The sequence below is a fragment of the Lepeophtheirus salmonis genome, chromosome 5, assembly GCF_016086655.4.
Source record: "Lepeophtheirus salmonis chromosome 5, UVic_Lsal_1.4, whole genome shotgun sequence".
Lineage (NCBI taxonomy): Eukaryota > Metazoa > Arthropoda > Copepoda > Siphonostomatoida > Caligidae > Lepeophtheirus > Lepeophtheirus salmonis.
In genome coordinates, this window is record NC_052135.2 from 43,382,609 (window position 1) to 43,397,509 (window position 14,901).

The 14,901-nt window shown below is 32.2% G+C and overlaps 3 protein-coding genes across 5 annotated transcripts; 1 reads left to right on the plus strand and 2 right to left on the minus strand.

The window, feature by feature from the left end:
• Window positions 1-6,318: 6,318 nt before the first annotated feature.
• LOC121118283 (uncharacterized) lies at window positions 6,319-9,282 on the minus strand. Its single transcript, XM_040712853.2, has 2 exons — window positions 8,849-9,282; window positions 6,319-8,793 (listed from the first exon to the last, which is right to left on the minus strand). Exons 1-2 carry the CDS (start codon window positions 9,023-9,025, stop codon window positions 7,072-7,074), a joined length of 1,899 nt encoding a protein of 632 aa, XP_040568787.1. The 5' UTR covers window positions 9,026-9,282; the 3' UTR covers window positions 6,319-7,071.
• Window positions 9,283-10,580: 1,298 nt separating this feature from the next.
• On the plus strand, window positions 10,581-11,725 carry Yeti (yeti). Its single transcript, XM_071888696.1, has one exon. The coding sequence runs from the start codon at window positions 10,678-10,680 to the stop codon at window positions 11,437-11,439; it is 762 nt and encodes a 253-aa protein (XP_071744797.1). The 5' UTR covers window positions 10,581-10,677; the 3' UTR covers window positions 11,440-11,725.
• Window positions 11,726-11,727: 2 nt separating this feature from the next.
• On the minus strand, window positions 11,728-14,192 carry LOC121117377 (ankyrin repeat domain-containing protein 16). Of its 3 annotated transcripts, none has more exons than XM_071888695.1 (4): window positions 14,002-14,192; window positions 13,821-13,930; window positions 12,473-13,761; window positions 11,728-12,376 (listed from the first exon to the last, which is right to left on the minus strand). In XM_071888695.1, the coding sequence occupies exons 3-4, from the start codon at window positions 13,551-13,553 to the stop codon at window positions 12,366-12,368; spliced, it is 1,092 nt and encodes a 363-aa protein (XP_071744796.1). In that variant the 5' UTR covers window positions 13,554-13,761; window positions 13,821-13,930; window positions 14,002-14,192; the 3' UTR covers window positions 11,728-12,365. The 3 variants fall into 3 exon arrangements, with proteins under 3 accessions (XP_071744796.1, XP_040567724.1, XP_040567723.1); XM_040711790.2 differs by having other exon boundaries at window positions 14,046-14,144; XM_040711789.2 differs by lacking the exon at window positions 11,728-12,376 and having other exon boundaries at window positions 12,418-13,761.
• Window positions 14,193-14,901: the final 709 nt, after the last annotated feature.

A 14,901-nucleotide genomic window follows, 5' to 3' on the forward strand; every position in this document is an offset into this window, starting at 1 on the left:
GAGAAAGGTTGCAAGACACAATAAAGAACTAGTCTTACTAAATAATCATAATTTTGAATCAGTAATTGTCCCCACAGCCTAGAAACCTACTACTCCACTAACAGTTATGAAGAATTGACTCAATGAAACCACTGATTTTGTACCTATTGTTCTTGATATTTTAGAGAAAAGTTTGAGAGACTCAATGAAAATAACGTCGTGATCTAAAAAAATATATATGAGGGGTGAAACGGTATCAAATTTTGACAATATAAAGACATGGTGGTTTACATTCGCTATAGTGATATGAATAATACAGGGTGTTAATATCAAATCGGCGGTTGCGTATGCCCACAATTTTGTTATGATGAAGCTGTCTGATGTCGTTTCTTTTTGTACCAGCAAAAATATTGTTGTATCAACAAACTATAGTGAAGTTTGGGGCATCATGACGATCGCTGCATAAGATATGAAGAAGATTGAATTGACAGAAGATGAACTGCGTGGGACCGTGACAGTAATTTTTTTCCCAAAAACATGGAGATCACAAATTAGGAGGTATAAAATATGTCTTAAAAGGTATTCGATCTGGCAACAAGACTCAACACCTTACTATGTCTCAGACAGATCACTGAAGTAACTGAGTGAACACTTCTATGACTTAATTGGGGAGGAAATATTGCTCCTCTGCATTTCAGATCTTAACCAGTTATATTATTTTATCTAGGTCTACTTCGCATCTAAAACAAATCGACCATCTCATGCCATCAATGACTCTCTGATTCCCAACATCAAGGGGGAAATTACCAACATGCCAAGGAACTACATCGCAAGCGTGTGTTCCTCTTCCGGGACTGGATCCAGTCGGTGATTTATGTAGGATTCAGATACATCATATGAGGTCTTTTCCAATATTCATTTGTACAACTCAAGCTAATTTTCAAATAAATCCGCCGAAAAATGTGGCCTCAGAAATAACTTAATTATTTTTGAAAAATGCACCAATTTCATCTTAACACCTTGTAAATATTTTTATGAAAGTTGAACCCTTGAACTCAACACTCAATACGATACAGTTGAGTTTAGAATTAAAATATATGAGTCTGAAACAAGAACTGTAGCAATTTTTCCAACAAAAGTCATGTGATTCAGAAGTTTTCCCATGAAGAAAAGTTTTCTCTCCTTTTGACTTCGAGCTCCGAGCCGGGCCGACCTTAGCTATGGCGGGCCCTACTCCAAACGGATTATACGTGACCCAAATCCCGCTCAGTGTTTCTCATTTATCTGAAATGACTTAAAAAAGAATATCTAGATTAAAAAATTTCAATCAGGCGTGAGGCCTACTCGAAATTAGGCCCAACCACAACCGGTGGCCTCAAGCCAGTCCTAGCAGTCGAGTCGGGGGTATAGTGAAATTTTTCCGATGCATATTATTATGTATGTTATGGTTGAAAGGTACAATGATTTTCGAACAAAATAAATTCTGCCATAACTTTCCATTTAATTAAACTTTATTGTTATATACATATAATGGACATTATGAATAATTTGACGCAAAGGTGAACTTAAAGTATGCAATGCATTTCAAAGCAAAATATAAGTCATCATTATCAATATTATTATGAAATCATCAGTAAGTCAAGTAAAGCTACTTTTAACGATAAAAGTTACGGTTATTAAACATTTGTTTTCATTCGATCATAATTCCTGTGAAGGTTAAATCCTTCTATGCATGTGGCCCATCAACACAAAAGTCAAATACAGCCTATAAGTATTTTTCTCAGATTGTATTTTTTAACGAATTATCATCAATGTTTGTATATAAAGCGAGTAGTAGAGAGTTGCAAAGTAGCAAATACCCATTGTCACAATAAAATATATAGAAAATGATCGATTTTATTTGAAAGACCACATCGAGGACAAATTAAGTTTCATAAATCAAATGAAATTTTTAAACTATAATCAACATTCCTGGGTATTTTAATTCATCCTTGAAATTGAAATACAGTTTTTTCTCATTTTCTTGATATTTGTTCATGATTCATTTTATGTTGACTAATTATTTATCAAGTCGTTAACTTTATTTCATCACGCAACCTTTCCTACAAAAAGAAACAAACAAAAAAAAAATCCTCAAATCATCTGGTAGTTAGCCAAATAAGTAAATCAATCATTACAATTACAAATTTTCTCTTATGTAGTTATTCACAATTTTTAAATGAATGACATACATGGAGAGTTCATGAGCGTCGGTCACATTTTTGAAAGGGAAAAAGGGGGTAAAAAGATAATCCTTCATGTCCGTTGGTAGTATAATTTAGTATTACATGGGAAATGTATAAAAGATAATAACATTTTTGTTTTTGATTTTATCCATAATAAAACTGATTCATATTTAACTGAGTTGTCATTTTTGTAATTTGAACACACACACGTAAACACATTTAGTGGGTGATTAAAAACTTTTTTTTAATCACCGGTATATGTATTTTAGGGATTAAATGGTCGTCGGGCTTAAAATAATCTCTGACGTTCCTAATGTCAGAGCTCTGGTACTTCTATGGTAATCATGCTATAATAGCGATTTCCATTTACATTAACGTGGGGATTATCATTATTAACGAAAAAATATAGCCCAATGATCCCTCCAGCATGAAGTTTACACCAATCAGACTTTTTTTCGGGATGTAATGATGTCTTGTGAAGTACTTGTGAATTGCTGCATGCCCAATAACACATATTTAGCTTATTAACAAAGCCATTGAACCTAAATGAAAATCAGTTATTTTTTATTTCGGTTGTTTTGATAATATATTTGGATAACTTACTATCACTGATCAAGTTTATATCGCTCCATGATGAAATGTATACTTAAGTTTCTAAATGTCAAGAAGCGTCCCTAATGAAAAACTTTTCATAATAAATAGTTTTTTTATATGTTGGTGAGTATTTTAACATAGGGGAAGTTTTGTGCAGAATAAAATTATTTTCGTTTCTATGCAAGATAAATAACTATAAAATTCTGAGATCTCTGCAAATGGCGAAACTTTAGAGTGATTTTTCTCCAAAATAATTTTGAATATGCAATGCTTCTGCATCTTGTAAACTGGTAAAGCTCATCTTACAAGCAAAATAAGCATGTATTGGAGAGAAAAAAATCGAAGAAAATTTATATTTATGTGTCCAAGAAAGTATGTTGAAAAATTTACTTTAGCTTCTATTACTTTGACATAAAAGACATCCGTCCTCATTTTTCTTAAAGAATCTTTTGGAGAACTTATATATGTTCATAGAAATTAATTTAAAAAAAAGTGTAGGCAAGCAGCTGCAATCTTTAACTTCAGTAAAGCAAGAGTCTCTTTATAAAACAAGAAGACCCGTAACAAAAGAAAAGTATGAGATATGGAATCCCTTATGCCATTCATGCCTTCTTTCAATAAACAGTTCTTTAAAAATATCACAATTCAAAATGCTAGGAGAATTGTTGCAAGTGAAGATTGGAGTGAGCTCAGTGAAGACCATAATATATGTTATACTGAAGTTGTTTTTTCCATGTTTAATGATTTTTGTATTAACTTGTAATAACAGTTTCATCGTCGTTAACCAAGTTCCATGTTATATTTTATAAAAAAGTCAATACTAAAATATTTTCAAATATATGAGTAAGCATTGCCATGTATACATAAAATTATTAAATTAAATAAAAAAATATTGTTAATTTAGCTATATAATTATTGATAAGCATCAACGGAAAATGTTCATTTAGTCAAAATATGATTTCATGGCCTGGGCCCACCTTAACACTGAACGTTCCATAAATATGGATTTCATAATATTATATCCTAAATAATATTTTAGTCGATACTGTATTATAATCAAGAATAATAAGAATTTTAATAATTTAGTGCAGTTAATCCATATGTAGATGATACCTCGCTAACATAAAGTTACATTTACTTCGAGGTTAGATTTATGTGAGATCGCGAGGAGAAGGCGGGAGCGAGACTTATGGTATTGATAAATTAATCCCCATGTTAATCTCAGCTATTTGCCATATGTTTTTAAATATAATCATGATATTTTATATCATAACCGCTATTTTAAATGTAGAAGGTTCTATACTTTACAGCAGTCATTCATTTTCTCCTAAATATAACAGGTAGCTGATATTAACAATATGCTTAATTCAGTAATACCATATGTCTCGTTCATGCCTTCTCCTCGCGTTCTTAAAGAAATCAAATCTCTAAGTAAATGTAACTTTATGTTAGCGAGGTATCATCTAAATATGGATTAACTGCACCATATTAAATAAAATTAGTATCATTCTTGATTTTATAGTAGGATATTTACAACATAACAATTCAAGGAAAGCTTATCAAGGATCAAAAAATATTCCAAAATATCATGGAACAAAATCTTGGTTGGTATTATACATGGTATCTTATATATTATCGTATCGGCTTGAGTCGATAAATTAGGACAGGAAAAAAGAAAAAGGAAAAATTGAGGTTTTTTAGGAGAGGGATAATTATTCTTTAAATGTTTATTTACGTGATTCTTCCTCTTTCAAGGACTTAAAGAATGTAATTTATAATTACAGGAATTTTAATATTGTCTCTATTAATATTAAGAAACTACTTGAATGAAAGACATTTGGTAGATGAAAAACTTTTTTGATCCTCATCCCCGCCCTCCCTTCCAAAAAAAAAAAAAAAAAAAAAAAAAAAAAGGTACTGGAAACGTACAGGGAGAGCAGTTGTGCACTAAGTCTGAATTTTTACCGGGTTTCCTTCAATAGAATATGTTGAACTTAAACTTTAGTCAGTTTGAATATACTAACATCATAAGTTCATAGTTTAAATTTAAGTAGAGTTGGTACAACCAGGCCCAAGGGCCGGTGATATATATTGGCAGTAAAGACAATGCCGGTTGAAGGGGGGATTATTTGGTAGAGTGGTATAAAATATTACCTTAGTACGTGTAAGATCTTTTTTTGATGGTCAATTTAAACAGTGTTTTTTTTTGTCTTTTTTTTTTCCAAGTTATTTTCATTATTCTTTCATTATTGAAGAGAGAATACCTATACATAAAGACATCACAAGTATGTGTGCTCATAAATTATGGAGATCAACACTGAGGATTGGTTGGGGAATGGGGAGTTATTAGTCTAAGTCCTCCTTGGTCTCAGACCAGAATTAAGGATCGACATTGGAGTAATTCCTGCCTATGTTCTTGCTAGATACGGAGTGACATTTGTGTTTATTTTCTTGCTCAGAGTTAATCTAATTAAACATCATGACAGCTAAGCTGTTCTTCTCCCAAAAAATTTTATAATTGTTAGGATTACCACTTCATTCTTCGTTATATTTTATTTTTACACACTGGCAGGTCATAATTGATATAAATACAAATATATACAAATACAAATTGATACAAATTTGATAATAAAAAAGATGCCCAGAAAGAGTAGATCTTCATGAATTTAATAGGGTTGTTTGATGCTTAGAGAATCCGGGACCATGGAATTTGATCTACCTTGGGACTCTACTGTTCACCCGAACAACCTGAGGTTATATCATGTGTTATAGCATATTATAAAATATGTGGAATTATTCGGGAAAAATCAACATTTATTAGATTTTTGAGAAATCACAAATAACAAATTACCTAATCATCCACAAAAAGGGAATATGTTGCTATTTAAATTATGAATCTTTTAATATAAAGTAACTGTCCCTCTTAATGAAAAGTTTTTTAAAGAGAAGCAAAAAAATCCCTGTGTATTAAAATATCAAAGTTCGGTTTATTCGACAAATGGGAGACGTCATCTATCTTTCAAAACTGTTTGAAACAAAACTTTAAATGTATACAAATATTATGAAATAAAAATGAAACTTTATGATTTATTTAACATGTTTTATTCCCTTTTGGAAAGAGGAAGTTAAGTTGCTGCACCCTTTACATGATTGACTAAAACCGTCTATTTAAAAAGTACTTACAACACTAACTACGCAACATCCTGGCGAATTCTGCGAAAGTGAGAAAAACTTGCTGACGTCACGAGAAAAAAAATTGATAAGTGGTGTCATCTGGGGCACTTCAAATGGAGATCTCGTTTGGGGAAAAGTTTTTATGTAGGCAAGCAAATTTGGAGAAAAAAATCATCACGTGGTCGTCGTTTCGTATTGAAAAAATAAATCCTTGAAATAAAAGAGGTGAATAGGCGCAAGTCTTAGTATAAAAGTGCTTTTAACGACGGTAACAAATCCGGCTAGCTTAAAGCTATGTTCTATTTAGTCCAGATTATGAAATAATACGGGTTTTCATTTAGAGCTCTTCGGGATATTGCTGTTTATTAATATAAATATAACTTGAATAATTTATGTTTGAAATAGAAATAGAAATCTTGCAACAACAAATAAAACTAATTGGTTCCATCAAAGATAAAACTCAAAGATTAATGAAAATTAACAATGTGAAATAAAGATATAATAATTTATATTTGTTTAAAGAAGGCTTCGAGTTCCAACTAAAACAAATTTGCCTCCAGTAATTAGATGACGGTCAACGTTCAGAAATACATATACAAACCAGAATTATGTGATGTAATTTCATAAGCCCATATTTACTTAACATATTATGTAGAAATCGTTTCCTCTGAAAATCACAAAACTTAAATTCCTAGATATTCTTTCAAATAATATATAAAACATTAAGCAAATCCAATTAAACTTAATTAATCGCTTTTAAGCTATAACAGATTTTACACCGTTGATTATTTTATTAAGCCATATAATGTAGTATAAGTATTGAACCAAATTGAGAGATTTAGAACTGTCAATTACGAATTCATAAGATAGGTGGGGTCAAGTGGATGTATTTTAGATTTCGGTTCATAACTCTTCAGTTTCAAATATTATTATAATTTTATTTCACACAGAAATGTAGCCCATACTATGGGATATCAATCAATCTAATAATAGTATAGCTGGTTTGAAAACCGCAAGCCTCTTTCTGAAGTGAAAATCTATTGTTTTAGATACAGTAATATTTCTAGAACATAGTAAAAAGATCTTGAAGTCACATCTATCATCTTACGAATAAATTTTTATTGTAGCGTAACAAAAAGCATCTCTCCATTTGCTCATCTGACATTTTATTAAGTAGAGGGCAAAAAATATTTCCCCCATTGCTCAGTAATTGCTCATTGAACGAACAGTAAGGTACAGTTGTATTATATTTTATAAAGAGCTCTTTGACAATTGGCACTGTGTGTAAATAGTCGATGTTTTTCACGGAATCATCAAGGAATCGAGTTACTTCACTTGTTGCAGTACCTTTGTTTGTATCTGTGTCTTTTCCAAATACAAAAAAATCCTCGTCGGAATCATCATCATCTTCCGAGTTACAAAGAGAACTTGAAAATTGAGATTTATTAGTCATCAACATTGAAGCTTCAAGGTTAATTAATCGTCGTAAAATTACTTTTTCATCAGAAGAAGGCCAGCAAAGGCGAAATTTAGGCAGAGTCACGGTCGCCATTTTAGCACTATGACTTTTTATTATCTCTTCGAAATGATTGTCAAGAGCCTCATTGACAGCAGTGAGAACATGAGCACAATGGAGAAGATGGGGCAATTTATCAGATAATTTAGTTTTTAGGCTTAAAATTGTGGGAATCAAGTAGCCATAATAACATCTTTTGTCCCCCCTAAGAACCTCAATTGACTGAGCAAGAGGCTGTAAGGCAGATATGTACTCCCTAAGAAACGTAAATTCGCTATCCTGTAACCTTGGAACCTCAAAATAATTGCACACTTCATTCAATTGCTCCTTTTCCAATTCCATTAATTTTGCGATGAGGGTGTACTGAGATATCCATATATCGCACGAAGGAACGTACATTTTCATCGTTCCAATATCTTGAAGAGCTTTTAAAACAGTGGCAGACTCCTGTTTTTTATGCCAAATAGAAGCACATTTTCCCATAGCACTTTTGTACAATGAATGGGATGGCTCTTTGAGTGCGGCTTTATTTACAACATCTGTTGCAATCATATTTAGGGTGTGATATGCACATTTTTGAGGAATCGGGAGATTAAATTGAGAACCGTCCTGTTCTTTAGAATTAAGGATAGCACCCACATCAAGAAACTGGACTTTATTACTACTACTATTATTATCAGAATAATCTTTTTCAAATTCTGGAAACACTTTTACTAAATGGCTATTATTTTCTGTTACCACAGCACTGAGTTTACTCTTAATTTTGTTTGTGTCCAGTATTTCATTAATAATAGAGGATATGTTTTGATGGTTAATGGGAACATTGACTATTTTTAATGATAGCGCTGCAGATTTCCTTCGGAGTGTTTCCTCGTCAATCCAATGACATGTCAGACATAGATAATTTTTATTGAATGCACTCCACATATCGATAGTTGCGCATATAGTTTCTATATTTTGAAACATTAAATCCAATTTTGTTCTCATATATGTATATTCATTCTCAATCTTGAAAATCAGATCCTGTCGACATAGAACAGATTTTCCCACGCTGATTGTCTGAATAAGATTAATGAAGGATGGATTATCAACCAAATCGAGAGATTGAGCACTCTCAATCATGAATTCATAGAGTAACTGATCGACAGTACTTTGTGAAATTCCATATTCTGATTCAACTTGCAAACTGGGTTTTTTAAGTGGAGGTGGAGAATAGTCACTATTAGTTGGTTCTTGCTTGCAAACTGAAACTAAATTGGATTCCTCAGTATCCTCCTTCATTTCATTAGCGTACAAATGCTTTCTCTGAAAAATATAATTGAAGCTTAGGTTAGTTGGAAATATAATTAATCATTCTCACCATCAAATGTTTCTTGAGGTTTGATGTTGAACTTTTGGAAGTGGATAAGATATTGATTGTTGGAAGGCAGAGTTTGCATTGTACTTTAATATTGTTGCCCTTCTCATCAACGGGATCGAAACTTTCCTTGTACTTCCAACCTTTGAATGCACATTTCAGTGTTGGACATGTTTCCATTTTTCAAATAAAATATTTTCAATCGAAAAAATAATAATGTAATACTCAGAATACTAATTGTAATTGAGCTGCGTTAGTAGTACTTGTAGTGTAGGAAATTACAGAGAGTAGTCCAACTACGTAGCGCCGTTACAATAATCTAGCCTGCTACTTTCAAAAAGAGAAAAAGATAGGGGAGACTGAAACAGTTAATATTATTTACTTGTAACAGGAGCGTAATCTTCACAAACTTGAAACGAAACAAACAAAAAATATATATATTAAAAAAAAAATCCATGATACAGCATACCATTAATATAATAACAAATATTACAAAATACATACCTTTGATTAACCAGATAAAGTATAGAAAATTTCCTGCCTTAATTCCACTTCTATGATCCATAATATTTTTTTTACTACCTTAAGTATTTGGAAATTCATTGAGTAATTTTATAATTAACAACACCTGATACATAACTCATAAGACTTTAATGTATTGAAATAAAGACTTGAAATCGACTTGATCTCCCAATCCAAAACTCGCAACTCAAATTGGACATGAAAGCTTTTATACTAAAGTCAAGAAAAACCTTAACACGATGGATCCTTTATTTTAATTATGGACTTGAAATGAACTCAACTAATATGATAAATCTGAGGACTCGATATAAAATATTCGAGAACTTGGACTTGTGAGTAACAGCCGGATAGTAGTGTCAATATTGAGTAGAAATACAATGAAGCTATTCATCTTTTTTATTTACTAAAATAATATTAAATTACTTTATAAAATATTTAGGACATTATTAACAGTTCCAAATTTGCAAATTGATACAAGATCGAACTTCCTTAATTAGAGGTTTTTAATTAACTAAATTTGATAAAATTATTTATAAATAATAGTCAATGAATCGATAATCCCAGGATCAAATGAAATCATAATTAAAATACTAAATGCATTAAAAAAAAATTATGACAACCAATTCCAGGACCTGTAAAGGTTGTCACATTTGAAAAACAAACAAACAAAACATTATACAAAACTAATAATTTTTCAAGTATCACTAGACTCAATTTAAGGTGGAATCAGGATCATAATTCATAATACATAACGGTTATTAATAGAATCATAACATAAAAAAGTATTAATCTGCTATGGTCTTCCCTACATTGAGACATGATGAGTAATATTATATGAGGACTATTTTAATATAGACTTTGAATTCAAACTCTAAAGAACCTTAATTAATAAAATAAAGTAAATATTATATACAATTTTATAATAACAAACTATAGCTCTATGTAACACAAACATAAACAACTATTTCATAATAGGCGTATCGTTATATAAATAACTTGTGTTGTGAAGTTTAATCCTTACATAATCACTTTGGAGCAGGACGAAGATAATAAAGTAAAAAACTGTTTATTTTGAAATTATTGAGGTTGGTGTTCCGAAAGATATGTTTTTATTGGTTTCAAGTTTAATGAAATTGTATTAATAAAAAGTCATATCCATCCCTCCTTTCGAGGTTGCGTGTTTTATAAAAAATAAGCTCTTTTCTCTTAGTGTTAAATAAAAAGAAAGGGAGGCGGAGCTAGATCGAATTAAGTAGTTTCAGTACATGCTTTTGTTATTATTTGCGTGAATCGAATACATTTATGACGTCATGTCTCAAGAATCGCGGGATTCTTTTCCGAAGCCTAATAATCGGGATTTAATACATGAACCCGGCTTCTCAACCGGAAGTAAAGATGATGAAGAAAAGACGGCGTCTCAGGAAAGTGATGGACTCTGGAATGAGTTTATGAGGGACATTGACCGAGAGAAGTCCAAAGCCAGTAATAGTAGTGTGGCTAGGAGATCCACAGGCGGACTCGGAAGTCTCACTTCTGTAATCAAGAAAGAAAAGAAACAATCTCCTCATCCTAAAAGGCTCAATAATGGTTCTCCTCTCCCTCCAATGAAGAAAGTATCAAATGATCTCTTTGACTTAAGCACAGAGTTTATTCCTTCGAAAGAGAAGAAAAAACCTTCCGGAAATCGGAATAGGACACTTGAGGAAGTACAGTCATCGTCATCATCGTCCAAGTTTGTCCCCATTACCAAAACAGAGGATCATGTTTCAGATTCCAATGATGGTAGTTCAATAAATGATACGGGATCATCGGGTGCTGTAAAGAGATCAGGTGGTCTGGGCTCAATAATGGACGCTTTATCCACTAAAAAAACTAAAATAGGCTGCCTGGACAAGTCCAAAGTGGACTGGGATGCGTTTGTTGAGAAAGAGGGCCTAAAGGAGGAACTGGCTACTTTTAACAGGGGCAAGAACGGTTTCGTTGAGAAACAAATGTTCCTAGAAAGGGCGGATCTTCGTCGTTTCGAGCTAGAAAAAGGCGCAAGAGAAAAGACTCGAAAACCTCATATGTGATTACCTTGTTCATTGTGTATGAGTGAAGTTTTACATGTATAATTTTGATGTCCAAGCTTACGTCGTCCTCTTGATATAGTAACCTTTGCATTTATTTTACAGGCAGTTGATATTAATGATGAAAGACATGATTAGTTTGACCCATACTATTCTTTTATACGATGATTTTTTGACGTCTCCTTCTGCCCTTGTAATGGTCAAGGAAGGGCTTCAATTTGAAATATATTATATATCTAAATAATAATATGAAAACATTTAATATAATAATAATTTAAAAAAAACCCCATGTTTGTTTCTCAGATTTATTTGTGTCTTGCACCCGACAAATTGCATCTGTATATCTATCCTGAAAATGCGCATATCAACACTAATTTAGCTATAAAAATCAAGAAGAATCCTTCCCGTACAGAATAACACTTCTTTTCCACTCAGTTTTGCCAAAGTGCTTTATAGTTTTAAATCCATTTTTAGAAGTAATTTCGTCAATAAATCCCGTTAACCATTCCTGGTCAGCTCCTTTGAACTTTTTTTTCTCTTCAAACTCAGGTTGTTTATGAATTCTCATCCGTCGTGCAGCCGTCTGATAACATTTCCAAGGCTGAGGTTCAAGTATAAGATAAAGTCCTAACATGGAACATTTTTGGAAAAATCTTTCTAGTCCAATGTCTCCAGCATTTAAATGAATCCACATAGAAATTGAGAAGCAGGTGACCATATCAAAGGATTTTAATCCTCTAGAGCAAAGGAAAGGGTAAATTGTATCATCCAGAGTTTTTGAGTCCAAGATATCAGCGCACTTAAAAGTCAAATCATCTTTATTAAAATATTTTTCGCGAGCTCGATCAATTAAAGTCGGGTCCAAGTCGATTCCCAATATGTCCAGAGAAACATTTTCATCACATTGTTTAAGATAAGTATAAAGAGCCTCAGTTAGTTCCTGGAATATCAATAGTAAGATATAATTAAATTGTGTATCAATTATATTAATTAATGCCACTTTATTCAAGTCTTAAATTCCTCCATTTGTTTGTACCTTTACAATCTAGGAGTTGTAAAAACTCCTTAATTTTGGGCTTCATGACATTTCCAAGACGATTCATCAAATCTTGAATATCTAAAGCCTCTGGTAATAATGCATTTATGATAACTTTAACAGACTCCAAAGAACCCGACACGATAGCATGGTCCAATGGCGTCCTACCATTATCATCTTTTGTCTGAATAACCTCAGATTTGACAACTCCAACTAAATACTCTAATGTTAAACTTTGTCCACCATTTGCAGCCCAGTGTAACACAGTCATTCCTCCTTTAGAGCTCTTTTTAGAAAATTCTGAAGTGGGATCAATGAGAAGGGCAAAATATTTTAAAATTTCCCAGTTCCCCACAAAAGCCGCTACCATAAAATAATTTCGTCCCATTTTGTCAAAGGTCTTCGTGTCAATGAGATCATTATAACATAGTAATTTAACTACATCCAGGTGGCCACCGCGAATGGCTTCCATAATAGGAGTACTTCCAGTACTATCCTCTTCTTCGAATTCATAACAATGCACCAATCTTTCAATAAGCCGGAGATGCCCATGCAATGCAGCAGTATGTAAAGGTGTCCGTCCGTTGTGACTACGAGTTTTCCAAGCATCAGACTTTTGAGAGATAATGTATTTCATGGCATCAAAGTCACCTTCGCGAATGATCAAATGGAATGGAGTCCAACCGTCTTTATTTATCCTGGACAAGTCAGCATTTCCATCTTCAACTAAAATTTGGATTACTTTTAAATTATTGATTTTCGTACATGCAAGCATTACTGGAGTCCAATCTGCTCTCTTTATTGGATCTGGATCGAGTTTACATTCCTTTATGAAGAATGACACGACTTCAGCTTGGCAAAACTGTGATGCATCATGTAACGGAGTTTTACCTTCTGAATTCTGTATATTCCAAGGAGTACTTTTGGGTAATGAAATTAAAAATCTGACGTACCCCAATTGAGAGGCAAAATGCAAGACGGTGTCATTCAACTTTGTGAGAGGAGTTGTCACAGATGGAGACTTGGAGGCAAAGTAATGGATCAATGCCTCCTCACACTTCAAATGCTCATGGATTTCCATGGAGTTAGATAAATGATTAGAAGAAAAGACTTACTCCAGTGTTACAACCAATGTCCAGACAAACAATACGACGATCCTTAGGAAGTGAAATATAACTGAGTAAATTCTCGGACTGAAGGAGTTGAATTCGATTAGATCCAGGATTGAATTGATAATAATTGATAAAGTTTCCGTACCTAGCAGAGCCTGCCTCTTGACTTTCCTTTCCCTAAGATTAAGCTTCGTCATTAATTCAATTAGCCAAATTATAAACATTTAATTTATTACCTCAGACATTCCCAAACAACTCCTTTTATAGGAATGAAGTGAAAGGGTTGTGAAATGTGATTGATGAGAATTCAGCGGAAGTTTATTCCTCTATTTTGCCCATCACGAAACTTGACATAATAATAAGAAAAAATGGATATTAATATCACTATTAGTTATTATAAATTGATGCAAGTCAAACTTGATATTGATGAAATTAGACTTTAAGGAAAAGATTTGACATACGCTCTTTCCGGTAATGTTACACGCTTTTAGCAGTTAATAATTCTGGATAAGTTATATTTTATACGAAATGTAAATACTACATAGGAACATAATTGGCTGAACGCTATAAAAAATAGTTGTTGTTATTGATATGTTAATAACAAAGTTGAATCGAAGCATCCACAATAAATAAACATTTGATCTTAATGATTGCCACAAGGATATATGTCACTTCCGTTGTAAGGTGTAATCCAATAATATTTATTGTGTTGCAAATAATATGGACTTTTAAATATCCCATTGCTAATTGTATGCATTCCAATGATATTTCCTTCTTGAAAGAAAAAATTATTGCATAACTACATACTATATATGTAGTCCGTCAACACAAAAGCAAGCTAATAGGATTTTTCACTAAATAAAGTATGTATTACGTTTGTAAGTTATTTGACGAATTATTGTCAATTTCTATGAACAAATTCTTCTGATTAATCCATTGGAAGCACTGCAAATTGTACTTAAATTAGAAAAAAAATCATCGTCACAATAAAATAATTAAAAATTTGGTAGATTATATTTAAAAGACCATGTCGGGGCCAAATTAAGTTTCATTAGGGTCAAATGAAGATTTAGTTGACATTCTTAGATATCTCAAGTCATTACAGATATTTGAATGTAAAGCCTATAATTTACCGAAATATGTCAATAAAGTATTAAAGTGTTTATAAAAAAATGAGATTTTCTTCATTTTTATTCAATATTATTTTTGTGCTGACGTACGCCAAACATAGAAACTTAAAAATGATTTTAGAAAAAATTGAGAGGTTATTTTATTTGTTGATATTCCGTTTAATAATATATTTTATTATGATATAAT